General features: G+C 55.0%; 1 protein-coding gene across 2 annotated transcripts in view; it reads right to left on the minus strand.

The window, feature by feature from the left end:
• Nucleotides 1-4,067: 4,067 nt before the first annotated feature.
• Nucleotides 4,068-25,764, minus strand: part of ZBTB16 (zinc finger and BTB domain containing 16) — a 169,950-nt gene continuing 148,253 nt past the window's right edge. For both annotated transcript variants that reach the window (XM_004689246.1, XM_012729673.1), the window contains exons 5-7: nucleotides 11,595-11,765; nucleotides 6,504-6,671; nucleotides 4,068-4,426 (exon numbers count right to left, since the gene is read on the minus strand). In XM_004689246.1, the coding sequence (XP_004689303.1) occupies nucleotides 4,197-4,426; nucleotides 6,504-6,671; nucleotides 11,595-11,765 (569 nt within the window). In that variant the 3' untranslated portion in view covers nucleotides 4,068-4,196. The remainder of the gene's footprint in view (nucleotides 4,427-6,503; nucleotides 6,672-11,594; nucleotides 11,766-25,764) is intronic.

Raw genomic sequence — 25,764 nt, forward strand, 5'->3', positions numbered from 1 at the left:
GTACCACCACGGCTTCTTAACCTCACAAAGATCATGCATAACACTATGGGAACAAATTCTATGACACGCCAGGAGGCGGGTACCCTGTTTGCAAAGGGGAATGCCCGTAGGCACGGGGCGGGGCTGGCGGTCCTGTGGGGCCCCTCTCCCCACCCTTTCCCCTGACCCAACCTCCCGGGTCTGGCCCCCATCCTCCCCCGGCCAGCTGGCCTCCCCTCCACCCACAGCCTCTCCTCGGAGCCGGGAGCCCGAGTCTGGCTTTTCTCCCTCCTCGGTTCCATCCAGGTAAGGCCGCCAGGAAGCCCAGGCAGGAGGGGACCAGATGGGAGGGGAACAGGACATAACATGGGCCGAGGGAAGATGAACATGATGGTTTTCTGTTTTCCTGTCTTTCTTCCGGTGCCCCCTGCTTTCGCTCTTACTGGGCTTGCAGGAAACTGGCCACAAGTCTCCCCCTGTCGGCAGAGTCCAAAGGCCACCCCCACTGCTGCTCACCCCCGTTGGGAGAGAAGCCAAGTGTCCTCTCCCTCTGGGGCCTGGACACTTCTGTGGCCGCCTGTGCCCACAGCATCCAGAAGGTACCAGACACTTGTGAGAAACTGCAGATTTTTTTATCTTTTCTTTTTTTCTAAACATGGAAAAACTGTTCAGGCACAAAGATTCAACAAGCCCACACTGCATCCCTGGATTGTACAGAATCACTGGCTCCCCCAGCCTCCCTCCCCTCCCCTACACCCCAAATCTACCTTCTCCATATTCGTGGCCTCCTCCAAAGCAGCCCAAAGCAGCAATGATATTTACTATTTTATATCTCTCTCTTGCTATATATAATCTCTCTCTATATATTTGTCTATCCTATATACACATAGGATTGAATGCTTTGAAGGAGTGAAGAGCACACGAGTGAGGGGTCACTGTCACCCAGAGCGGGGAGGGACATGCTGGCGGGAGCTGAGCCCAAGAACGGGACGATCACCAACGTGGACTTTTCAGGTTGAAGAAGTTTCACTGATCTGGGTAAGGCAGCAGGCAGCAAGTGGGGTTGGCAGCAGGGGACAGGTGGTGAAGCAACGAGGGGAGCAGGACCCCGATCGCACTTGGGGAGAGTGCACCCTCCACCCCCTCACCCCCCAACCCCATTATCCAGAGTGTGGAAAGCCGCCAGCCAGGTAACTTCTGACCTCACCTGGGCCACATCACAATTCTTTTGTGCGCAGGAAGGTGGGCCAGAGGCACGTGGACTGTACTGGGGCTGTCTGGGCTGGGCATCCTCTCCCCCTCTCCCCTCCCCCAGGACGACCCCGTGGGGGCGGGGGGACTGATTCGTGCCATCCGATGCTGCAACACCGGGTCACGACAATACTGCATGACTTAACGCACAACCACACACACACCCGCGCGCACGTACAAAGGGAAACTGTTCTTGGTGGTGTGGATTTTTTTTTGTCTTTTTTTTTTCTTCCTCCTATTCACATTACAAAAGGAAAGGGTAAGGTCTGGAGAACTGACAAAGGAACTCACAAATATTACAAAAATATTACAATTTGTCAATATTAGCTCAACCCTAGCAGCTGTTACTGACAGGGGAGGAGACCCAGCCTGTGTGGGCGGCATGGGGGAGGGGAGCGGTGTCAGCTAGGTCTAGGGAATAGCTTGATTTTTTTTTTCTTCCCCACCAAAGTTGAGTGTCATCTTGCTGTTCAAATACTGTTTTCCGGGATTTCCAGATCCTCCCCCCAGCCCCCCCAGGGCCACCAGTTCCCGCTTCTTCCCAGTTTGGGGGGAGGAGGAAATAGTGCATCATGATTTCTCACAGACTGCCTCTCCCTCACTTCTCTCTTCACATTATAAACACAACTGCTCTAGTCACATATTTCAAGTTTAACTTTTTCCCTTTCCAAAGCACTAAGTCATTATTATAGTTGCAAAACAGCATCCCCCCTACTTTATCACCCCCAATCAACAGTCTAGTGACACCAACCCCCCCAGCCGCATCCCCCCCAACACACAATTTTTAAGGCCTTCAGATTTGGTGGGTGAGAATGCAGGGGAGGGCTGAAAGGCCAGGGCAGGGGGGCAGGCTTGGTCAAAGCAGCACCTGTCCCTCCAATAGCCCGAAATTCCTCACAACCGTTTTCCCCAAAACCGCTTCCCTAAAACCACTTTTTAAGACCTAAGATAAAAACACAGCCAACGACTTTCTCAGAGAGAGAAAGGAAAGAAACACACACGCACACACACACAAACACACACCTCTTACAAATAAAGCGTGAGATGAAACGGAGTGTCCGTCCCAAAGCGAACACAAATATTGCAAATGTGCTTTCAAAAATTCAGGGTGGGGTGGGGAGCTTGGGGAGAAGGGGGTCGCAGAGCAGCAGAACGGGAGGCAAGAAGGGACAAAAAGGAACAACTGGACAAACGTAAGAGGTAGCTTTTAGAGAAACAACACCCCCCCCCCCCAATGCAACAAAATCCAACCAAGGCTGGCACATCCACACACCGGCCCCGAACATATACCAATTTTGGCAACAACAACAACAACACACAGAAGTGGGGGCCCCACACTGCAGATCTGAACACGACAGGCCCCAGACCTGAAGGACCCCACAAACTCAGCAGGTCAGCTCTTTTCCAGAGAATGTCAGGTGAGCAGGGCAAGGGTGACCCCCTGCCCGCCAGAGCTAACAGCAGCTCCGGTGTGTCGCCAACACTCCACCCCGCCGCTGCCGGGCCTTCACGGTCACACCCCAAGTTCTCAGTTCCATGGCGACTTGCAGCTGGGAGGCTAGTGGCCTGGGGGATGGGGCGGGCCTTGGCCAGCTGAAGTCCATTAACCAACTATTCATTTACACAGAATCAGAAAAAAAACACCCGCCCCCGTTCCTCCAACCCCCAACCAAAAAAGAGATACAGGGGTTAAGAAAGCTCATGAGGTCACAAAAAACTGAGGTAATTCAAGTACAATGTGCTAACAGGGACAGGGGACACAGAAAAGAAGCAAAACATAACACAAGGCCAAAGCGCTTTCTCCTTCTCCTCCCCCTCCTCCTCCCTCGGACTGGGGGGTGGGGGCATGAGCCAGGGACTCTAAGGGCTCTCTGGATGGGCTTTTCCCACCGGTTCATCATCGGGTCTGGGGCCCAGCAGGACTGGACAGTTCCCTCTCCTGGCCCGACGCCCTCTCCAGCGCAGGGCACGCTGGAGAACAGCTGCGGCTTTCCGAGCACAGGCCCTCCCAGGGGCTCCTTCTGGGACTGAAGTGGGCTGCAGGGGTTGATTGGATGGACGGGACAGGACATCTTCTGTTATGTTTTTGCATTTTGGAAGCAAAAGCAGCTCAGCAGGGTTCTTGCTCAAGACAGAGCTTGACTAGGGTGGGGCATTCCATCTATGTTATGTTCTCAAAAAGCCAAGGGTGGGAGTTGGGTCTCTGGAGTCAGCCCCCCACCAGGGAGGGACCTGGATGAGGAGGGCATTGCTGCCCTGGTCATCCAGAAGAGGCTGGGTACCTGCTGGAGGTCAGACAGCCTGGGGCGGGGGCTGGAGAAGGGCAGCAGGAGTTGGGGAGGGGCAAAAAAGTTCCTGAAGACCCCTGGAGGGACACCCCAATGTGGCAGAACTGAGGAAGCAGCTGATGAACTGAAAAGTGGGAGGGAAAGGACAGTCCCCCACCCCAATGGGCCCCAGCAAGCTGGAGCTGCTGTTGTCGAGGATCAACCAGTGACCCCTCCTCCCACCTCTGCAGCCCAGCATCACCCCTCCACCCCCCCCCCCCTCAGGGTCGGACTGCCTGTCTGACCAGAGGACCCCCAACTCCTGGCCACTTCCTGGACACAAGCGGAGGTCTGGGAGCAGTGGGGGCACGGGTCATCTGGGCTGCACACTGGCAAAGCCACTCCTACCCCCACCCCAAAAGCCAGGCCAGTGTCTAGCCTGCAAAGGGGAGACAGAGACCCCGGGAGAGGAGCAGTGAGTGACCAGAGCCTGCCCCCTGGAGCCCCGGAGAAAACCCAAGGCCAGACAGCGGTCAGGTTTCCTCTCACTTTGCTTTTTTTTTTTTCCCTTTTTCTTTCTTTTTTTTCTTTTTCTTTCTTTCTTTTTTTTTTTTTTGCACCATCCTTCCTTCCTCTACTTCATCCTGTCCTAACTCCTCTCCTTGATCCCCACTCCTCCACACCGCCCCGTGCCTGGCTTCAGACGTAGCACAGGTAGAGGTACGTCTTCTCTATCCTCCAGTCGGGCGGGATCTCCTCCGGCTTGTGGCCTTTCATGTGTTTCTGCATGGAGGACAGACTGGGGCAGTACTCCGTGCAGATGGTGCACTGGTAGGGCGAGGCGCCGTTGTGCGTCCGCAGGTGCTTGATCATGGCCGAGTAGTCCCGGGAGCGCTGGTGGCACAGTTTACACTCAAAGGGCTTCTCGCCTGTGGGGGGAGGGCAGAAAGCGGCCGGGGGGAGCGGCGGTGAGGACCCCGCAGGGCTGCGCTGGGCCCACACTCCACCCTGGGGCGCTGGGGAGTGTCCACCCCTTCGGCTGGGGCCTTGGGTGGACTTTCCCCAGGTGGGTGCCAGGCCCAGCGTGGTGGGTGTGGCTCTGAGCACCGGAGGCCAGGGCGGCCAGGAACCGCACTTTCACTTTTATTTCACTATCTCTGATCTAAATGGCCCCATGTGGCTGGTGGCTGAGGCCCTGTCCAGCCCTACCCACGGGCTTCCTCCGAGCTCTCCCAAAGACAGACCCTTCTCTTCCTAAGGAGGAAGCAGAGCTGAGAAAAGGAGCCGCAGGGTAGCTCTCAGGCACAGCTCCTTGTAGGGAAGGAAGGGGATAGAGTCCTTTCAGGGATACAGGTGGGGCTGTGAAGCTGACGGAAGCCAGTCCTTGCCCACCCACTCCCCCCTGACTCCCTAAATCTAAAGCGCAAAGCAGTGGCCCTCGTGCCAACTGAGTAATGGCGAGCTAAGTACCTGCCCTGCCTCACTGCTCACCATGGATCAGTCGGTGAACTTAACCACCATCTCTTCCTCGGGAAAGACATGAGGCCAAACTGCCCTGACAAGTGGCACGCCCCTCCCCAGTGTCTGTTCCTCCGAGGCTCTGCGAACCTGCCCTGGAGCCTGCTTCTTCCCTGGGGCGAGCCTGGGGAGGGACAGGGAGCCCAGGACACGGTGCCACTTCCTTGCTGCTCCCTCACCACTTCCCTCTGCTAGAGTCCCCTGGAGCTGAGCAGAGGATGTGAGGGAACCTTGTTTCAATACAGTAATTAACTGGCCAGCCATCTCGTTATCGATACTCCTCCGCGCAGAGGCCCCAGCAAATAATGAAGTAATGAACAGCCAAAGTGATCTAACCATCGACCGGCTATTTACAATCGTCACTGCCAATGCATTTAATGACCCACCCGCCAGGTCACATCCCTGACAAGGGGCTAAGGAAGCCCCTGGGCTCTGGGAAATCCTTGGGGGCATTCGAGTTGTCAGCCATGAGCACACCCCCCTGCCTCTCCTCTTGGCCTGAGCTGGAGGTGAGAAAACAGCTCGGATAGACTCCCTCTGCACACCCCTCCCCACTCAGGGAGAGCACTGTCCTGCTGAGGACACTGACCACCCTTCCTCTGGACAGGACAGCATGCCGTGGTCAGCAGAGGCTTCCTGGGTGGCCAGATTCCACTACCTCTTACACCCTAGAGAGCCCTGAATGTCCACTGACGCCCCAGCCAGCAGCTGTTTCCAGCAGGCCCAGCTGTGTGGCCCTCGCCCGTGGCCACACGGCGGGCCCTCCCACCCCGGCTCATCCCAGCCACACGGCGGGCCCTCCCACCCCGGCTCATCCCAGCCACACGGCGGGCCCTCCCACCCCGGCTCATCCCAGCGAGGCCTCTGGGCTTGGAGTCAGCGGGAGATGCACAAAGCTGGCTTTCGCAAGTGGAGTCGCCATCTCCAGCTCTCCACTGCCCCCAACTTGGGCAATTCTGGGCTTCTGGGCCACATTCACACCCCGGGGGTAACTGGCTCACAACACTTTTCTGTAGAAAGGGCCACGGAGGCTGTCCCAAATGGCTAGCCCTCCTACAGCAGAGGGTTACAACACACACTTGTTCCGTTCACCTCACTACTCAACTCAGTCTGAAGTCTACAACTGCCCAGCCCTCGTAACCTAAGCCAGTGTCCCCGAGTTCTACCCTCACCCTCAACTAACGTGACACACCGTAACCTCTACTTTCAGCGAACTGAGTCCATGTGGCCCTAGTTCTGGACACGCCATCTTGAGCTGTGGGGCGTGGCGGACCGGGTGGCAGGGGAAGTGCTGTCGTGGATGAGCAATATTGGCCTTGGCCTGGCAAGCAGGCGGTGGCGCTCCGCCACCACACTGGCCTCACACACTGATCTTCACACAAACGGTTCTACTCTTCGGACTGTCCTCACCCCAGGCCTCTCCGGGGGAACCGCTGTCCTTCAACCCACCGGGCCCCAAGGGACTCGTGTCCTCCCCAGCTCCTGTACCTGTGTGCACCCTATAGTGCGTCTCCAGCTGGTGCTTGAGGCTGAACTTCTTGCCGCAGCCATTGCATTCATAGGGTTTCTCGCCCGTGTGGATGCGTTTGTGGCTTTTGAGTGTGCTCTCATCCCGGAAGCAGCTGCCACAGAACTCACACTCATACGGGTGGTCACCTGTAAGGACAGGGGCTGGATCAGGCCCTTATCCCCTCTTTGGGGGACAGCAAGGCATGCTCATGGGACATGTTCAATGCAGACCATGGTGTCTGCACTCACCATCTCCAAAGATGACGTAATACCCCTCAACCTCTGCCCTCCGCCATAGTATGGAGTCCACACATGTCCATACGTCCCTGAGGCCCAGTGGCCAGCCATGGACCAATGGTCAGCCTTGGGAACAGACAGCCCACTTGGTTCGGGGAAGTGGTTCAGAGGGAAGAGCAGAAGTTCCCAGCATACAGCACCCCCGCCCCCCCACCAGGGCAAAGGTGATCTGGGGGCTTTGAGTCCTGCCACCCCCAGCCTCTCATACTACCTCATCTTTGTTTCTTCTAAGTCAGGGGCAGGAGTGATGCTGCCCTCCAAGATAGCCCTCCAATATGGGGGACAACGACAACATTGCCCTCCTCACCCCCCACCAATACCTTCTGCTCTTGCTCCCCTCCACACTTTTCACAGCCATTCTCTTGATTGCCTCATCTCTCCCTGGCAAACTCCTTGTCATCCTTCCAGACCCAGCTTAGAAGCCACCCCTATGTGGAACCTTCCCTCCAGCCCCCTGGCAAAAAAAGTCATAGTCTCCTCTGTGTCCACAAAGGGAAGAAGTCTCAGTTCCGTTAGTAAGAGTAGTGTAATTGCTGTGGCATTTCTAATTAATAAAACCCATGGGCTGACTGTCCACTGCCATGCTAAGAACTTCACAGGGTCCCGCCACATGGCCCCCGCCACAATACTGCAAGGAAGCTGTCATTATTCTCACTTTACAGATGAAAGACATGAGCTGCTAAGAGCTGCTTAAACATGGCCAAAGTCAATGCGCTAGTAAGCATCTGGGTGGGGATTAAGAGTCAGGTTCTGGGTCCTCCCCGGTGGCACAATGGGTTAAAGCCCAGCATTATGAAGCTATCTGTAGCCACTGCAGCACGAGTACGATCCTCAGCCAGGGAGCTGACCCACATGGCACAGCAAACCTCCCCTGACCTGCCCATTGCTCCCCTCAGCAGTGTATTTCAGTAGACCTGCCTGTTCTGCTCCCCACTGTGTCTGGTGAAATCTCTCACCCCCCCATCTCTGGCCCATACCCCAATTCTTGTATGCATAAATAAATCTTTAAAAAAAAAGTTAAGTTTTAGAGATTAGACCTTGGACACTCCCACATTGTTACCTCCTGTGATGCCTACCACCTCAAAATAAAAGCATCCCCAAAACTGGAGGCACACCTTGTTGATCCCAACAGCCTTAGTAAGCTAAGGATGACCTAGTGCAGAAACTGGGGAAAGATGGGGCTGGTGAGACTTGGCAAGGCCTGCCTTTCCCTGGCCTGGAATCCAGGCCCTAAGTCCTCCCTTTCGTGCGTTCGGCTCTTTAGTCCCAGGATGGGGAGAGGTTGGGGTGTGAGGGTTCACCTTCTTTTGCTTTGTACCCAAGTGGGGGCTTTGGGAATGAAAGGTGAGGACTCCAGCTACTTATTTATTACCGGAGTGAGGCAAAGACAATAAAGATAGATTGATCACCCCAGACTTTGTTCATGAATATTTAAATATCGCTGATTCGTCTTGTCACTGTAATTACAATTTCTCTGGGCCGCATCTCCAACAACCACAGTTTATGGTAAAGAATGGCCCACTGTATTTCACTTGTCCCTCTGCAGATGTGCGGGCTGCCAACCGTGTAATGTCCTCTGCATTTCATACATTTTCTTCAGCTGCTGAAGGTTTAAGTCATCCACAATGACCTACGTTTTTTCATTATCCCCATGTCAAACTGCGCTCGTGCCTGGGCATAAATTGTCCTTCTCGTTATAGACTCGCATGCCCATGCCTTCACTTCCTCTTTAAAATGGTATTTTACTCTCTCTGCTCTCCCCTCCGCAGGTTGCCCACCGAACCTCCCTCCTCTCCAAAGCAGGCCCTCTACCCACATAAATTCTCATCTCTTCTGATGCCTCAGAAGGATTTTTAAGGTTCTGTGGGAAGTGGCTGCTGGGGTCTGCTCCCTGGCGGGCTCTATCAAGGGTGGGAAATTTGCAGGAAGCTCTTAGGCCATGAGGAGTTGGACGGGAGATGCTCAGAGCAGGCCTGCTCCTACCCGGCAGGTCCCACGGTTCTACGGGGCGCTGTCCTGACCCCCCACCCCCACCCCCGCCCCCCAAGTGAGGCCCTCACAAGAGACCTGGGAGCGAACAGGATGCGGAGGTTCTGGGCCCCTGTCAGGGCTGTGCAGACCCACTGGGCTCCTCTAACACAAGGGTTGGAGAGCCTCAGCAGACCCCAGCCCCATCAGCCACGCCCGACGGTGTGGTCAGCCCCAGCCCGTCAGCCACGGTCTCTGTGTCCTCGTCTCCACGCGGCCCGCCTGCCATCCAACGGCCCCTGCTTGCCGAATCGGCAACGATTACGACTTTAATCAAGGATTCAGTATCCTCATTAAGATATAAATAAATAAATAAAGCAAGGGCCACGTGAGACTTCAGCCAGAGCCGGTAATTAAAACATACATCAGCAGCCACCCAGCAGGGTGAGGGGGATGGGGGACCCCTGCCGCCTGCACCAACCCCCTCCAAGGGGGGGCCCTAAGAGTTTAAAAAACAAAGGGTTAAGAAGAGAGGTTTGTTTGATCTGATTTTTATGAATTTAATGATGAAGTGGGTCACATGTTAAATGAGTTTAAATAGGAAATCTCTTGAGCCTGCCCCAGGAAAGGAATTTAAAAAAGACTTTAAAGACACCAGCACATACACACGCATATTAACGCTCACAGATTTTGAAGCCTGGTGAGCACCTGGCCCCAAATTCTCGCCCTGAGACTTGATCGTGTCAGTGTTGCCATAATGTACACAAAACTGGCTGCAGAACTCAAAATCCAATTTGTGGTATGTTGATTAACTCTGTAGCCTCTTTAATGAGCTTGACATTAAGTGCAGGACAAACCGGACTAATTAGATCCCCCTCCGGCCTGCCCAGTACACCTGTGACCCCATGGCCCTCCTCACCTGAGGGTCTCCCCCTGACCCGGCCAAGCCCAGCATGGTCCTTCCCACCCCAGCCCTCTCCTGTCCCATAGGCCCCTCAGGCCCCTCCCTCCCGGCCCCTCCTTTCAGCACAGCTGAGAGTTTATTATATGATGAGCCATGTGAATCAGGGATCCATCAATGCCAAGAGCGCGGCTGGACTAACCTACCAAACACAGCTGCCGACGCTAAACACCCGGCCCCGGCAGCAAATGGGCCAAGAAAACCGGAATATTAATGAGGCATTGTGTGTGTGTGGGGGTGTGCACGGCCTGTCCATGGCTGTGTGTCCAGGGCCGCGCTGGTGTGCAAGTCTATGGGCATTTGCACAGACAACACACATGCTCTGTGTGACCTGGCCCGAATAAGAGCTTCTTCCAAACTGTGTATGGAAACAGCCTCCCTGCACAGAGCGAAGCTAAGGGGGCAGATGGCTCTGGCTATCTGGGCACCCGGGAGCAAGGCCTATTCTGGGTGGGCAGAGTAGGGCCGGAACCATTCAACCACATGACTGTACGGATTTGACCCAGTGGGCTAAGAAGGGGTTGGCCATCCAGTAGGCTTTAAATGGGGGCTCCCTGGGGGAGAGGTGGCCAGGAAAGTTCATATACCTGCAGGAATGCTTATGCAGTCACTTCAGGGACAGTGTTAGGATCATTTCTTCCTTAGCCCTCGGTGGGCGCTGCCCTCTGTCAAGTCCCCGCTACTGTGCTGACAAATCCAAACAGCCAATCCGGGGACCCTATGGACATGTGCTCGATAAAATGGCATCAAGGCAGAGCCCAGGTTGGCCTCTTGACGAGGATGCCTCCTGCAGGCAGGACAGGCCAGCTGTGCCTGTGACCAGTCAGCCTGTCTCTTATTCAGCAGAGCCTGCACCCTCCATCCCAGCAGTGACAAGACTCAGGAATGAGGTGAGGAAGCGCCCACAGTTCCTGTCCCAAAGCACATTGAGATCCTCACACGTTCTGCAACACACACATCCTGCTACATAACCAGATGTGGAGTCTGCCAGTCTCTCAGCCTGTCCCTGCCACCCCTGCCCCACCCCAAACCCAGAACACACACAAGCAGAGACTTGTGCAGACTCCAAACTAGAGACACTCAGAACTGTCTACGTACCGTCAGCAAAGACTCAATTTTGCTTCAGGGACAGGAGCGATTTTAAGCCACCCATTCCTTGCTATGGGCCCAGGGGTAAAGAAGTAAATGCCTCTTGGCCCTTAGGGAGCAAATGTCCCAGCCTCTTAGACAGTGGTGGCAGGAACCGGTCAGTCCTGGACACCTGGCCAAGCCCCTCTGGTTCGCAGCTCTTTTCTCCCCCATCATCTGGACCTGCCCGAGCAGAGGTGTTTTATGACTGGCCCATAGCTTCGATGCCCTCATTGTCTTCCCTCAGCAAGGGCAAGGTCCAAGTGTCAGAGATTTACTTCTGCTATTGTGGAGCAGGCAGGAGCGCATCTAAACGTTCCCTCTGGGGCCTGCGTCTACCGGCAGGAGCGTATGGACATGGCGTGGGGCCAGCATGGCCGAGAGGGCTAGAGACCCAAATGCATCCTAGGTTCCCCTTGGAAACACTTACTTAGACGCCAGGTCTTGGCTCCCACCCCAGCCCCACTGCGCTGACCTTTCCGAGGGAGGCGCCCAAGAGTCAGCGTCTTTCAGGAGCACAGAGAAAGGACAAGTGATGATCCTCAGGTGGGGTCAGAGAACCCCCGTGCCTACCTGCCCTGCTTACCCCTACACACCCAACCCTGAGCAAGGAAGGACGGAGGGGCAGCTCAGCCGGGTTCCCACTTTGCGTGGCTGCAGGAGCACCAGACATCGGCTCCCCGAGACCTGCCCACCCGCCCCCTGGACTGGCCTACCTGTGTGTGAGCGCAGATGGCGTTTGAGGGCGGTGTGGCTGGGGAAGGTGCGGTTGCACTCGCTGCAGGTGTAGCTGCGCACGCCGGCGTGAACCTCCATGTGCTGCTGGAGCGCGCTCTGTGCCTGGAAGCGCTTCCCGCACAGCAGACAGAAGACGGCCATGTCGGTGCCTGTGGGAGACAGGGCGGCGGAACCTCAGGCGGGCACAAGGCTGTTCACCCCCGGGTGAGGGCCGCACGCACTGGGGCAAACCCGAGATGACCCCACCGAGGGGGCGCTGGCTATGTGCCTGAACAGTGCACAGAGTCGGCGTCCGTCCACCCTGTGAAACTGACGTCCAGTGGGAGAGCGGCGTCAATCAAACACGTCACTGAGCAGCTGTGGAGTCCAAGGCAGGAAGCAAAGGGACCTTTGGGGAGGGGGGCGGGGGGTTGTCAGGGCAGCCCAGCGAGGAATCACAATCGCAATGCCCAAGGTAGCACGTGCCCTTGTTCAAATCGACTAGTTTAACCATCACTCCAAAAGGGAAACTCTGCATCCTCACCCTTCGGATGAGGAGAGGAGGCAGGGAGAGACTGAGAAACTGAGTGTCGTGGCGCTCCTAAGGGCAGAGCTGGGTTTCAAATCCAGACAGCCCGGAGGTGAATCCTCTCCTGTTACAGACCTTATGCCTTTGAGCATGTCTCTACACAAGAAATCAAACACCTCGCAAATCTATACAAACATGTTAGTGCCTTCGCTAGTAGGGCTCTATTTTGGACCAGGGTCGGAGTGTGGGGAAAGTTGTTGTGTAACCGTGGAAAACATCACCAGTTCCCTGCTCCCATCACAGGTCTTACCAGGCACAGGAGGTCCTCTCCTGGGGGAGAAGACCCCAGGAAGACCAACTATCTATGAGCACTGGGCTGAAAAGTCACCTGCAGGTCAGAGGATCAGCTGGAGGGTGTCGGCTAGGGACGGCGAGAGAAGGTGGTGGGCAGGCTCCAGAGGTGGCAAAGGGTTTGCAGGACCTCAAAAACCATGTTAAGACCTAGAGGTTTTATCCCAAGATCAATGGCAACTGTCAAAGGATTTTTTTTTATTACAAAATTTATTTTTACATCATTTTGCACATTTTTTTTCCATCTCGATTGTAATCTCCACGGGTTTCCCATCACCAAATCACCCCTGTGCCACCACCATAATCCCGTGCATTTCCCTCCCTCCCCCCCCCCCCCCCCGTTTTTGATCCCATTCCCCACTCCGCCCCCACAGAATGTCTCTGGTATATGGTTGTTCATTATCTTTGTTATTTTCTCTCTCGCCTGGTCCATTATACTCCTGCTATGAGTGAAACCATCCGGTATTTTTCTTTCTCTTGCTGGCTTATCTCACTAAGCATGATCTTTTCCAGCTCCATCCAAGTTGCTGCAAAAGAACTGTCAAAGGATTTTAAGCTGAAGAGTGATGTGAGATTTCCATTTAATTCTGTGCGGTTGCTCCCCGTCCTGGTCAGGAAGCGCAATGACCACAAAGTCAAGCTGCCACGGTCTGGTACCAACGGCCTTTCCAGCACTGCTCTGGGGCCAGGGTCCCCCTGGCCCAGGACCACTGGAAGGAGGGTGTCCAGCTCTGTCTGAGTCCTAACTGGTGGCTCGTTGATGGATTCCCTTTCCCCAAGCAGGTCACCTTCTACCCCCACAAGGCTCATCTGTCCTCTCTTGGTGGCATCTGGGCACCACCACCTGTGCTCAGCCCTGCACACCTCCCCGGGCAAGAGGGACACAGACAGGGAAGGTGGTTGGGCCCGCGTCACCTGTCCAGCCTGGGGCAGAGCCCTGGTATGGGCTGGCCCCTTGCTTCTAAGCAAGAACTGGGAGTCTCTTCCTGTGCATCAGGCAGACATGAGATACCTCAAAGAGGCTGCTCTGCTTAGTATGGAATCCTTGGGCTCATAGTTGAAAGTGGGGTGCACGAAGAGCCTCCAGACCTCCCTCCCTCCTCCCTGATGCCCATCACAGCTGGGCCTGGGGGCACTAGTGGGAAGGCAAGGAGCATCCTCACTGCCTCCCCTTTCCCCCAACAGAGCTGCACCCACAGGTTCTCTGAAAACTAACTCTCTGCAGCCATGCTCCAGCCTATCAGTGGTCACTGCTTTATCAGTCAGGAGGCTTTGCAGGGGGACAGAATACTAGCAAGGGTGGGCTTCTGCCCCTGGCCTCAGACAGCAGGAGGGAAGGGGAACTAATACAGGTGTTGTGCTAGGTGCTTCATCTATGCTGTCAACGCCTGCAACGGGAAGACCACTGCGTCCTACAACGAGCCCTTTCTCCTTCCTGGGGCACCCCACAAAGCACAGGGGCTCTCCCTGGCCACCAAACACCAACCGAGGCTCAGGAGGAGAGCAGGGGGCCCTGGGCCCATGTGCACTGACTGCCCTCCTCCCATCCTTCTGTCTGAAGATCAACAGCTCAGAGGATGGAAAACAATTAAAAAGAGAAGGAGGGGTGTGAAGAAGCGGATGAAGCACAAGGAAACTATCGGTGCATGCAAGTTAAAAATCTTGAGACTAGATTGGAGTTATTAAACAATTTGCTGTAGTTTCTGCCTAGCTGATTGTTCGCATGTATGATGAGTCAGGGCAGATTCTATTACACTGCGAGATTAAGCAAATAAATGCTAGCTTTTGGAAACACATTAACATGTGGGACTATGGAAATAAAATTATCTAGAAAATTGTATTAGCAATTCATTAGCTGCAGTGAGATGTGTGTGGTGGGGAGAGGGGGCTGTAGCGCCTAGCAGGCTGCGTTACTTCCAGCAAGCCAGCTCCGGAGATCTACGCACTGCTCCTTCTGCTGTAGGGAGAGCTCGTGTGGCTGCCAGTGGGGTCAGGGGAGGACCCCCACTGGCTGCAAAAGGGCTTCAGAATCTCATGGTCATGACATATGGGCGACAAAAGCAGCCCAGGGGTCCTGAACGGGCACTTAACTCCCCTTGCACGAGTCACTGCATCTGGACCAGTCTGCTCAACCTTTGCCGTCACTGCCAATCGCTACGTAGGCGCCCACAGGTGGAGCTTCGGAACTACAAAGTGATACGGACCAAGGCCAGCCCTGAGGATACCTTTGATTTAGACACTATGCCCCTTCCTCCAGGTAGACACGCATCCTCCCCAGGGCTCACAGCTCCGGGACCAAATGGGGCCCGGTTTCAGCTTCTACTCCCCCCCCCCCCGGGGGGGGCACCCTCCTGCGGTGGTGTCCTGAAGATGAACAGTGGCAGCCCAAAGCACAACCCTACATTGGCTGTTCTCATTGACCCTGGGCTACTTCTTCTGGGAGACTGACCCCAGGGAGGGCATCTAGATGAGTTAGACCAGTGTGGACTCAGCACCAAGGACACTCCTCTGAGCCCTCACTATGGCAGCGTGTATTACCTGTTGTTTATTTTTGACGTTCTGCTCTGTCGGCCACATCAGAAGCCGACAGAAGTCTTCATAGCCTCACACAGAGCACAGGTACTCAGCTACTGTGTGGCGTGTGAAGGCATAAAAGGCAGCCGTGGACAATCAAACACGGGGGTGTGGGTGGGGGGCTTGGGACAGACTGCTAGAGCCCAAGACAACTAGGCTAACGAAGCCCTGACTCACAGCACCCGAAAAGACTCCCCTTGGAGATCAGTGATGCCAACTGAGCAGCAGGCAGCCTCCTGGGGGGTTCTCATACCTGCCTGGTGCACAAAGAGAGACCCCAGTTCTTGTTCAGACGCAAGGGGCCAGCCCATACCAAGGCTACTTTTCCACACTGTCCAGTATAAGAGCCAGGGAACCCCAATGTGGCCCAGATGTGCGAGCCTTCCCAGCCTGGGGAGCCGAAGCCAGGTAGCTGCTGCCCCTCACCACCCTCCTTCCCCTGGGAAATGACGCCCCTAACTAATGTGCCTTCCCAACACCAACTTCAAAGTGCTGTTCGGAGGTGCCTGACAAATGTTTCCGAATCTGTCAATCCTACAACTTATTGTTTTCTAGCACTCTGTAAACGTCAATGTAAATCAGATCCATAAATTATCCTTGGCCCACGGAAATAATTTATCAGGTCAAAGAAGAGCATTTCCTCTTGCTCTTCTGAAGAGTGAGCAGGGGAGCTGGCCAAGGGGCCTGCTGGCAGGAATGTGAACTAGGAAGGGGGAGTGGGTGTGGCCAGGCTGATGAAGAGAGGGCTGTAGGTAACACGGCGGGTCCATGAAAAACCTTGCTGCCAATGAATCTCCGGAGAAGGTGACCCCCCGTCACACACCCACACACCTGCCAAGGACAAGCGGCATTGGCTGCAGGGCATGTGAGACTCACAGACTCCCAATTTAAAACAAGTTTAATTTTAGCCCCAAACATGGGAGAAAGCCAAGGCCAGGGTGGAACAGGAGACAGGAGGGGTGACATAGACCCAGGGTATTTATCTCACCCAGGTGATGACTGGGTCTGAAATGATGAGACACAAAACCCTCATGTTTACACCTGTGCCATTTCCATACCAATTAGCTCTTTAATAGAAAGGAAGGAGCAGGATCAGAGGGGTACACAGCTGGAGAAGATGTTCAGGTGCTACACCTTCTAGGAGCAAGGCTCTTATTATCTCCAGCTATATAAGCAGTTTCTTAATCAAAAGAGCAGAGGGCTCTAAATATACTCTGGCTCTTCCGGGTAAGCTGGCCATGACTGCTTCGTGTGTGTGCACGCAGGCACACGAGCCACGTGTGGGAGTCCCGTGTCCAGCTCCACCAGTTGTCACCTAAGGAAGCTAGAGCTGCTTCCGCTGCCACTCCCAGCAGCAGCTTCCCCACGCAGAAGAATCAGATTTAGTGGGGGTGTCAAAAGCTTTATTTCAACTGAAACTGTCTGCCACCCCCATGCCCAGATTCTCAGACATGTCTTTCTACTTCCTCTGACCCCCAGATTACATTTTTCCAAGACACCATCTTCAACCATGGGGGGCCCTTGTAGCAGCCAGCCAAACGGTCACTGGGGCCAGCTGCCCTTTCCCTTGCTCTCCCCCGCCACCCCCTGCCCTTGACCCCAGACCCCAGGTCACTGTATAAGAACTGGCAGAACCACTTCGTTCACGACACAGAGAAAGAGATAAAGATGAGGTCCTGGCCGGCTCGTGCAAAGGCAGGAAGGCTCCGTCTGTATCTCAAGAGGACAGGCAAGGCTAAAGGCAGGGAGGGGGGCACAGAGCGGACAGACAGGAAACCACTCCCTTCTGACTTCCCCTGCGCCATCATTTAGGGCTTGGCCCCTCCTCAAGAGATCCAGTGGAGACAGGCCCCAAAGCTGGCTCTCCAGTTCTCCTCTTGGGCGTAAGCTCTACAGGACCATTGTGGGGAGCCCCTGAATCCCAGCCTTCTTCAGGAGGTTGAGGGCCCAGAGGAGTATGCAGCCCAAGAAGGCGTCAGTCCACTGACGCCTAGGAGTGGCAGCTGCTGGAAGACAAGCTGCAAGTGGATGCCTGGATGCCCGGCATGCCTGCACGTGAAGTCACCTATGATGGGGCTGCTTTAGCCAGGGGCTTGGTGACATCTTCCTGAAGGAGCTGGGAGTTCAGCCCTTAGCTCTAGTTCTGTCCATTTCATCCTTGTGAATTCCAACCTTCTTATTCCGTCCTCCCCCACCCTTTCCCTTGATCTGCCCAGAATCTGGGAAGGAACCTCTGTGTCTCTATAAGCTTCCATTTCTGTAAAGGAAAGGGGGTGAGATGGGTTTGTGCCATTTGCCTAGGAAGCTGAGATTCTTAGTGAGTAGCCAAAATGGGGCGGAGCGGGAACCGCTGATTCAAATTTGTTTTAAAATTAAGCAGTGGAGGGGAGAATGGTGACACGTCTCAGAGTACACACATGTACACACACGCGCGCACGCACATACACCCTCAGCCTCTCGGGGAATGTGGCCGCATCCTCAGGCAGCAGCTAGCAATGCTGGCTTCCAGAAAACTGTGTATTTGCTTAGCGGTGAGCTGCAGACACAAGTGCATTTCATTACGCGGCACCTCCAGCTACAGTAAACAAATTTGTCAGCTCACTAGCTCATTAAGGTGCACCCCGGACACAGGGGATTTATTGAGACCTGCACAATAAAAGTAACATGAACAGATTTACTAATTTTGTCAATCACTCCAGCCAACAAGCCAAAGAGGGGGGCAAGAAAAGGGGTGAAAAATAAAGGAAAGGAAGCAACACGGAGGTGGGGGGAGTTGAGCGTGAGCTGCAAGGGACAATCAGCTGCCTAAGATGAAGCAGGCCTGGGCTGCGCTGCCCAGTTCCAGGGCCACCTCCCCCCTCATCTACCTGAAGCCAGGACACCCTTCCTAGCATGCACGAGGGCCTGCAGAAAACATGCCAAGGCACATTCAATTGCAAGATGCCCAAGCCAGGCCTGGACCCCTGGCAGTGCCACCCCCAAGAATCCCCTTCATTCCTCCTGCCCTTCCCACGGGCGTGCCGAAAGGGAGCTCAGGAATCCAAGGAACAGAAACCCCATTAGGGCAAACAGCGGCTTTCTCTGCATCAGGCGACCCTGCAGGTAACGCCCACCTGCACCCTCAGCTCCTTCCCCACCCAGGTCTTGGACCCACCAGGCCATCTAGAATGAATCCAAACCTCCACAACTGGAAGGAAAGGGCGGGCGGCGTTGTGTGTGTGTGTGTGTGTGTGTGTGTGTAAGGGGGTGTGTGGAAAGTAAATCCGGAGAGGTATGCAACCCTCTGGTCTGTAACTTTCAAAATGACAGCAGGACTGGGGCAGAGGTCACAGGGTCCGAGGCCCTAAGCACCTCCTCCAGCTGCGGCCGTGTGGCCCAGAGCCCGCGGGATGCCTGCCTGTATAAATCAGCCGTGAGCAGCACCCGCTGGGGACATGGACAATGGGCCCACACGGGGGTGGGAGGCAGGACAATGGGGCCTGGTCAGTGCGCAGGCCCGGAACAAATGTGCCCTGGCACCACAGGGGCCCCCATTTGTGAAACTAATTGGCCCACGATTGAAAAATTGGACCAACTTCAACAGCCTGGAGAGGAGAGGGGCGGCCGGCCTGCTGTGGTCTAACCTAGCCGGGCCCTGTAGAGCCAGCCCAGCCCTGGGACCTGCCACGGAAGCTTCTCTCAGGTAGCGCCCATCTGGCGGGGGGGAGAGGTGCCTTGGACATGCCTTGGACAGCTTGGGGGATAATGGGCCGGGCCGTGGGAGTGGGTGGGCCTCTGGTTGGCTCCAAAGCCAACCGGTGCCTGCTTCTCTCATTCGGGAGTGAGTGGGTGGAAAATTAGCACAGACCGACAAGGTATCCTCCCTAGGCCCACTTCCCTGGCATGCAGAAGCTCATGCCACCCGTGGCCCCTGGGTGGGGCTGGGGCTGGGACTCTGACTCTGCAAGGGAGCCTGCAGGCAGGGTGACTGGGAGTCGCTCAGGCTCTAAATGATCTGGTTCCCTGGGAAAAGAAAATGAGGGGGTGGCGGGAAGTCAGGATGAAGTATGGGGGGGACAAATAGGGGCATCAGCCTGCCTTCGTCCCTAGCCTGACCCTTTCCTGGGACTTGTTCCTGTGGATGCAACCTGAAAAGGAGTGGGAGAGTAGAAGTTCAGCGTCATCAGCAGGCAGGCTAAACCTCTGAGTCCTGGCCCAGTGATTCACTGTGCACTCCTGGGTAGCTTACTAGACCTCTCTGAGCCTCCATTTCCAGGAAAATGAAGGGGAAGTAAATGAGCTTCAAGGGGCTGCCCCCCCCCCCACCGCATTCTAAGTCAGTGATTCCAAGAGGATATGGGCCAGCTGAGATGCCCAGCCCCCACTGAGATGTGTTCAGGTATTTCTAGTCTTGACATGAGCGAGAATCTAGAGGCTTCACTGGGGGGGGAGGGGGCAGTCACAGTCAGAGCCAGGCCAGAGTCTGAGGTGGACAGAGCACCTGCCAGAGGACACGCCAGGCCTGCTGCACTGTGACCTTCCAGGTGGCCCATGAGCTGGGGTGTGGACGACGCAGAAAGCAAGCTTCAGAACCTACGAGGTCCCCCTTTCTCAACATCACTGGGTACCTGCGGGGTGTGGCTGGCGGATGGCAGCGGGGGCGGGGCCCCGCCCCACAGCCCCAGCAGTGGTGTCCCGCAAGTGGGTGAGCCACAGCACCAGCTGCTCAGAGCACAGTGGTTTCATTTCCTCACGCAGGCCCTGCACGCACAATGGCAATGGAAGCGCCGTGCCCAGAGCTTCCTGGAAGGGCGTGGAATTTCACCAGCAGAGAGACCCAGTCTCCTTATTTGTACAAGAAGCTACCCCCAGATCTCCTTCACCTCTGGCTTTCTTCAAGTACAGAAGACATTTCCTACAGAGTCAACTCGCCAGCGCCAATCATCTCCCACAACAGCCTGAGGCTTCTGGACAAACAGGGGCCCAGAAGCTGGGTCTTGAGGTGAAATAAAAAATCGCCCCCAAGCCCTGCTCTTATCTCAAATGCCCTGCAAACCCCAATATATCCCAGAGATGAAGATGGAGGCTGGAGGAAGCACTGATAAAAGAAAAGGGACAAAGAGTCAGAGACAAAATGGGAAGGCAGCAAAGGTTGGGGAAGGATGTAAATTACCAAAAAAAAAAAAAGTAGAAATATTGTTTCAAAGCCATTTAAATATCTGCCAGAAACTAGGCAATGAAAAGAGAAACTACCCCATATAAATAAACAAAAACCAAACCCCCCAAAAGAGGGATATATTCATTTTACTGACACTTTAATGGTTCCTATCTCCCCCCACCACCACCACCACCAGAAGATGATTACAAATTAAGCAGCATTTAAATGCTTTTTACTGTCAACAATTAAAAGGAGAGTGTGCTGGCCATTCATTCCCACGGTAACCAGGCAATGGGAGCACAGCGCCTCTTACTGTATCGCACACAATGGCCAGACAAGGGAAGTGCATATACTGCTAATTTTGTAGGACCTTCAGGAGCAAATTAAAATATAAAAAGATACCAAGAGTGAGGGCTAGGCAGGTCGAGCTCCGGAGCTGAGGTCTTAGAAACAAAGGCCTGAAGACAGCCCGACGACACCTTACTCAGGGCCGCCTTGCGTCTGGGGAGGTGGGGGTGTCTGTGTGCACGTGTGTGTGTGTGTGTGCACATGTATGCGACTCTGTGGGGGTACAGGAAGGACGAGTGGGGGGTACAGGAAGGACCCAGCACAGAAGCAGTGTTCCTAGGGACAGGAATAAATGATTAAGCAGGATCAAGTGCTCCAGGCTAGACACTCCCCCCACCCCCACACCTAGGAGTATGGTGAGGGCCCTAAGGGACCCCAACCTGGGGTCCACTCAATCATGGGGACCACTCTCCCACTGGCCAGCCCGCCAGTACCTGCACCATGGCCTCCTCCACTGGGCTACAGGTAGGAATCAGGTGCTCTTAGTTTCACTCCGGTCACAGAAAACAGATTTCATTTCAGATTTCAAGAGACGGACTCTTCACCGTCCACGCTGTCACTACCAACTCTTGCCCGGCCCTGCCTGCCCGGCCAGGTACCTCCCATACTCCTGTCTTTCCCAAAGACTCATCCAGTCCATGCTGGGTCCCGGTAAATGTCACTGCCAGAACTCTCTAGAACTCTCTTTGCCAACTCAGGATGAGCTGAGAACCCAGCTCATCTACCCTGGTAGCTTTCAGAATAATGGGATCGTGAAAAGTCATCCCCAGGAAAGAGGGGAGGAAAGGAAAGGATTTAAAAGGGGAAAAAAAAGTGTGTGGGGGGGGAGAGGTAGCTACCAATTTTCTTTCCAGTTCTGTGGAGAGGAAGATCCAAGTGAAGTGAGCTGGTAACCAGGTGGAGGGTGAGAGGCTGGTGCAGAAGCGGTCGGGGACATTTCTGTACCATAAAGTTTAATATGCAGGAGGGGCGACAGGGAAATAAAAGAGACACGTCCCCTTTAAAAGGAAATATAATTTACAGTGTGCAGCCAGGCGGCCCATAGTTTCAATCTCGTTTACTATAGAGAAAACTCTGCTAGCTGTTCTCTATCCCACAAATCCGATTTAATCAGACAAGCCAGCCAGCGTGGCTTGGAGTAAAAACGGATAATTAGTAAACAGAGAGCTACTCCAGTGCTTCATTGGCATTCGAGTTGGGCTACTGTGTCGCATTTAAAATGCAGTCTGATGAAGTTTACAAAATCAAACCATTTGTTACTCCTATTGAAGAGGCTTCAGGCCACTTGCAATTAAATTGGAATTAGTGCTCAGAATGAGACACAGCAAATTCATACTAAAAAGGGATCTGACTTTGAGACATTTGACTTCACTTCAACAGTTTTCTGTGAGAGTGTGCTCCTAAAGACTCCTCACTCACCCCGACTCTGCGGGGCTCCCTGACTTGTGGCGCTTGGCCCCCCGCCCCCCACCTGCTAGGCTCTGGGCTGGCTGGGGGGAGGGGTGGGCCGCGGGGGAGGCCCGGCATTCACACTAGGAAGATACTGTCGGAGAGAAAGCGGGGCCACAAAGGACCATATGGCCCCCTTCTGCACCGAGCCTTTGGACAAGGGGCGGAAGGGGGGCGGGACGCTGCCAGAAGGCACGCTTCCAGGGGGCGTCGGCCCTAGCCACCACAGACAGCAGGCTGGCAGCTGGGGAAGATGGGAGCACCGTTCCCCCTGGCTGTGGTCCTGGCATGCTCCCGCCACGGGGTGGGTCCGGGCCAGGCGGGCTTCTGTCACCATGCCCTCCAGCTGCACCTCCCTGCCCCCCGCTGCCCCCCTGGCAGAGGGGGTGACAAGGCTCTGCCTCAGCAGGGCTTCTTGGTGACAGTCCACCCAGCCCCAAATGCCCAGGCATGGGGTGCAGGGGGCTGGTGAGCTTGCAGGAGCAAAATACCTTTTTATCGTCAATCTGGCAGCTCCTTGAGTGACGAGGGGAAACGGAAAGTCTGTCGTGCCAGCCTGTCCAGTGCCCGGCACAGAGCCTGAAGACACAAGTGTCAGGGTCTCTGGGCACATCGACACCTGTGGGCACTGGGCCGCTGCTTGAACTTGTTAACAGGACAACCAAGAATCACACGGGTGCCATCACCCGTTTTTTGTTTTTTAATTCGATCTCTGGATTTACATCTCAAGTTCCCCCCTTGAATTCCCAAGTATTTTCCTCTCTGCACCTAGAGACATTATTCTGAGGAAGGATTTGTAACATTTCCCACATAGGCCAAGGGGCATGCCCCCAATGTTAAGATTTGCTGGTCTGGGGGCCCAGGGAAATGGAGGGGAACTGGTATTCAAGGGGGTGGGGTCGCAGCCCGAACAGATGGAAAACCTCGCGTGAGTAGAGTGGTCAGCTGCCCCTTTGAGCCTCTGCACTACACTTGTAACAATGGCTCCAATGTGTATATTTCATCAATAAACAAGAATCCTTAATCTGGCCTGGGTAGACTTCACCTGCACCCTGCACGACCTCTGCTACCCAGAAGTATCTTGACCCCTGGCCCTCCCTGGTGGCGCAACAGGTTAGGACGCAGCACTGCAAGCAGACTACAGCCGCTTCAGTGCAAGTTCGGTCCCTGGCCCCGGAGGTGACCCACAAGGCACAGCAGACCTCTCCTCAGCTGCTGCCCTCAGCAGGGTGCTTCGTCGATCTGCCTGTTCTGCTCCCCATTCTGTCTCTGGTGAATCACCTCACCGCCCCTGCCCCTCTGGCCTGTACCCCAGTTCTTGTATGCATAAATAAACCTTAAAAAAAAATCTAGATCCAAACCCAGTTTCCCTCCTTCAAGACTTTCTGTCTACTTGAAGAACAGAGGGGAAGCTCGGCCACCAAGGAGCAGACCGCAGAGGCGTCTGGCCTGAAGGACACCCAGGAGGGAGCTTGGAGGCATCCCTTCAAGTTCAAGGCCTCCCACTGGCTTCTCCCCCAGACTGAATGCTGACTGGGAGCATGGATCCCCTTTCTCTCAGGCCCAGCTGTGTCCCGTTGATCTGACAGGTGTCCAGTGAATATTTACTGGCTGCAAGGAAGGACGCAGAGTAGATGAAGGATTAAACAACTGAGTTTTATCTCTCCGGCCCTCAGTCTCACCTGCGATACAAAGAGGACAGGAGCTATAATCCCTTAAAGCCCACAGTCCCCGGGGTGCGTGTGCTCCCGCCTTCCACCTGCTGTCCTCCCCCAGCGTGGCGCCCTCGGGAGTGGGCTGGGCAGTGGCAGGGGCACATCTGGTGTGGAAACGGAGGTGGTAGGTCTCTGCTCTTGGGCCCCAGGACTGCCCTGTGGACCTCAGGGGTGCCCTGCCCTGGCTCTCAAGCTCAAGTCCTGCCACCCAGAGCAGAGCTAGGCTGGTGATGGCGCTGACCAGACAGCAGAGAGGGAGCCACCGAGGCCTGAAGAAGTGGCTTGGCTGTAGCACGCGATGGCTCTGAACGTGTGGAAGGAAGAGAATGTCCTTTCTGCTTGCTATTCAGGGAGGGTGGGGGAGGCATTTGACTATGATGAAGAAAGCACAAAACCCAACACCTTGCCCACCAGCTTTTCTCACTCTCCCCAAACAGGAACTCCCTCTTCCTGAGCTGGTTGCATTCCTGACTGAGCTTATCCCAGAAGAGACACCTGCTGGGGCCGCGTGGCCATGTGAGGTGGCGTGTGTGTGCTCCTGAGGAGAAGGCGGATGGGCGAGCGCCCCGTCCCCTCCACAGCTGCCTCAGCACACACGGTCACATACATGCACCCCACTCTGTGACAGCCTACAGGGGACCCGGAGAGAAACCCCAACCTCAGATTCTGACGTGAGAAAGAAAATGCAAAGTTAAATGTCACTTTGTGGGCTCGGGTTCTTCCTTCTTCCCGAGTGGGTTTTGTTTCCTGCGTCCCTCCCCTTTCAGTTCCTCCTGTGGATTTCTGGGCCACTCCCTGACAGGACTGGAGCCCTGGGCTGGCCCCAGCACAATGGGGAGCGCATGGCTGACTCTCCTCATGGCGTGGCCAGGTGCCCAGCACCCGGTCAGAAACAGCAGCCAGAAGAGACGACTGTGTTCTCTCTAGCCCAGCACCAGGGTCACGGGACTGCCAAATCCTCACGCTCTCCTTCCCGTTCTTCCTTCTTCCTTCCAACTGTGGTCTCTGGGCAGTGGGCGGGACTTCTACTTTCCTTGGGAGAGGGGACTGGAGGGCTGCTTTTGGAAACCTCCACGCACCTCGTTCCAATTTGAGCTCCAATTCTGTGTGGGCCCAGACCCTGGCTACAATGCCAAGAAGACACTTCTTGCCCCCAGGTGGCTTACGGTCTAAGAGCCACACAGCAAAGAGCCTGGACTCTGAAGTCAGAGGAAGCCCAGGTTCAAACCCCAGGTCTGCCATTTTATTTACTAGTTGTAGAAGCATATGCAAATTTCCTAGGATCTGTGGCTTTGGCGCCCATATTTGTATTAGCATCGTAGAACCCACCATACAGGGCTGCTGGCAGGGGCAGAGATAATAATGAAGAGCGTCAGTGACAGCACAGGTGAGCCCCGGGGGCCAAATGGTAGCTGTTTAAACGTGGGGCCAGTGGGCTCGGTGGGGGAGTGGGGGAACAGGATGTAAATCAGTGTTGTCCCTCTGGGACCAGCGGTGCTTACAGAGAAGCCTCCGGGCCGCTCCTCACCAGTGATTTACTGTGAAATGTTCAGCGCAAGTGACTATCCCACCCAGCAAGGTGTCCCACCCAGGTATCTGCACCACGGCCATTCCTGCATCTCCAACTATCTCCCGGGCGTGCCTCTCATTCCTCAGTGTGTCTCCATTCAGTTCATTCTTTAGGGCCTGTTGCCAAGCCCATTCTAGCTCCCCCGCCATGACCCCATTCCTGCCTTCATCATTCCACTAAGAAAATGTTCACCTCCGCCAACCAATGACCCCCCATGCTACTAAATCCAACACTGTCCAGTTATCTTGAAGGTCCTGCAATGACACGAGATGGGCAACTACTTGGTGACATCGCTCCCTTTAGCTTCCATGACTTCCGTCACCTGAGTCCTTCCCATTTCTTCCAGCCACTCCTTCTCCACCCGCACGGTGGGTTGCGATTGTTCTGGAAAGGCGTGATATGCTGGGGTTCCTGAGAGTGCTATTCTAAGCTCTCTTCTCGTTTTATACAACTTCTGTTTTGTAAACGCACCCATTCCAGGACTTCAAGGATCATT

The sequence above is a fragment of the Condylura cristata genome, unplaced genomic scaffold, assembly GCF_000260355.1.
Source record: "Condylura cristata isolate star-nosed mole 26May11 unplaced genomic scaffold, ConCri1.0 scaffold00025, whole genome shotgun sequence".
Taxonomy (NCBI): domain Eukaryota; kingdom Metazoa; phylum Chordata; class Mammalia; order Eulipotyphla; family Talpidae; genus Condylura; species Condylura cristata.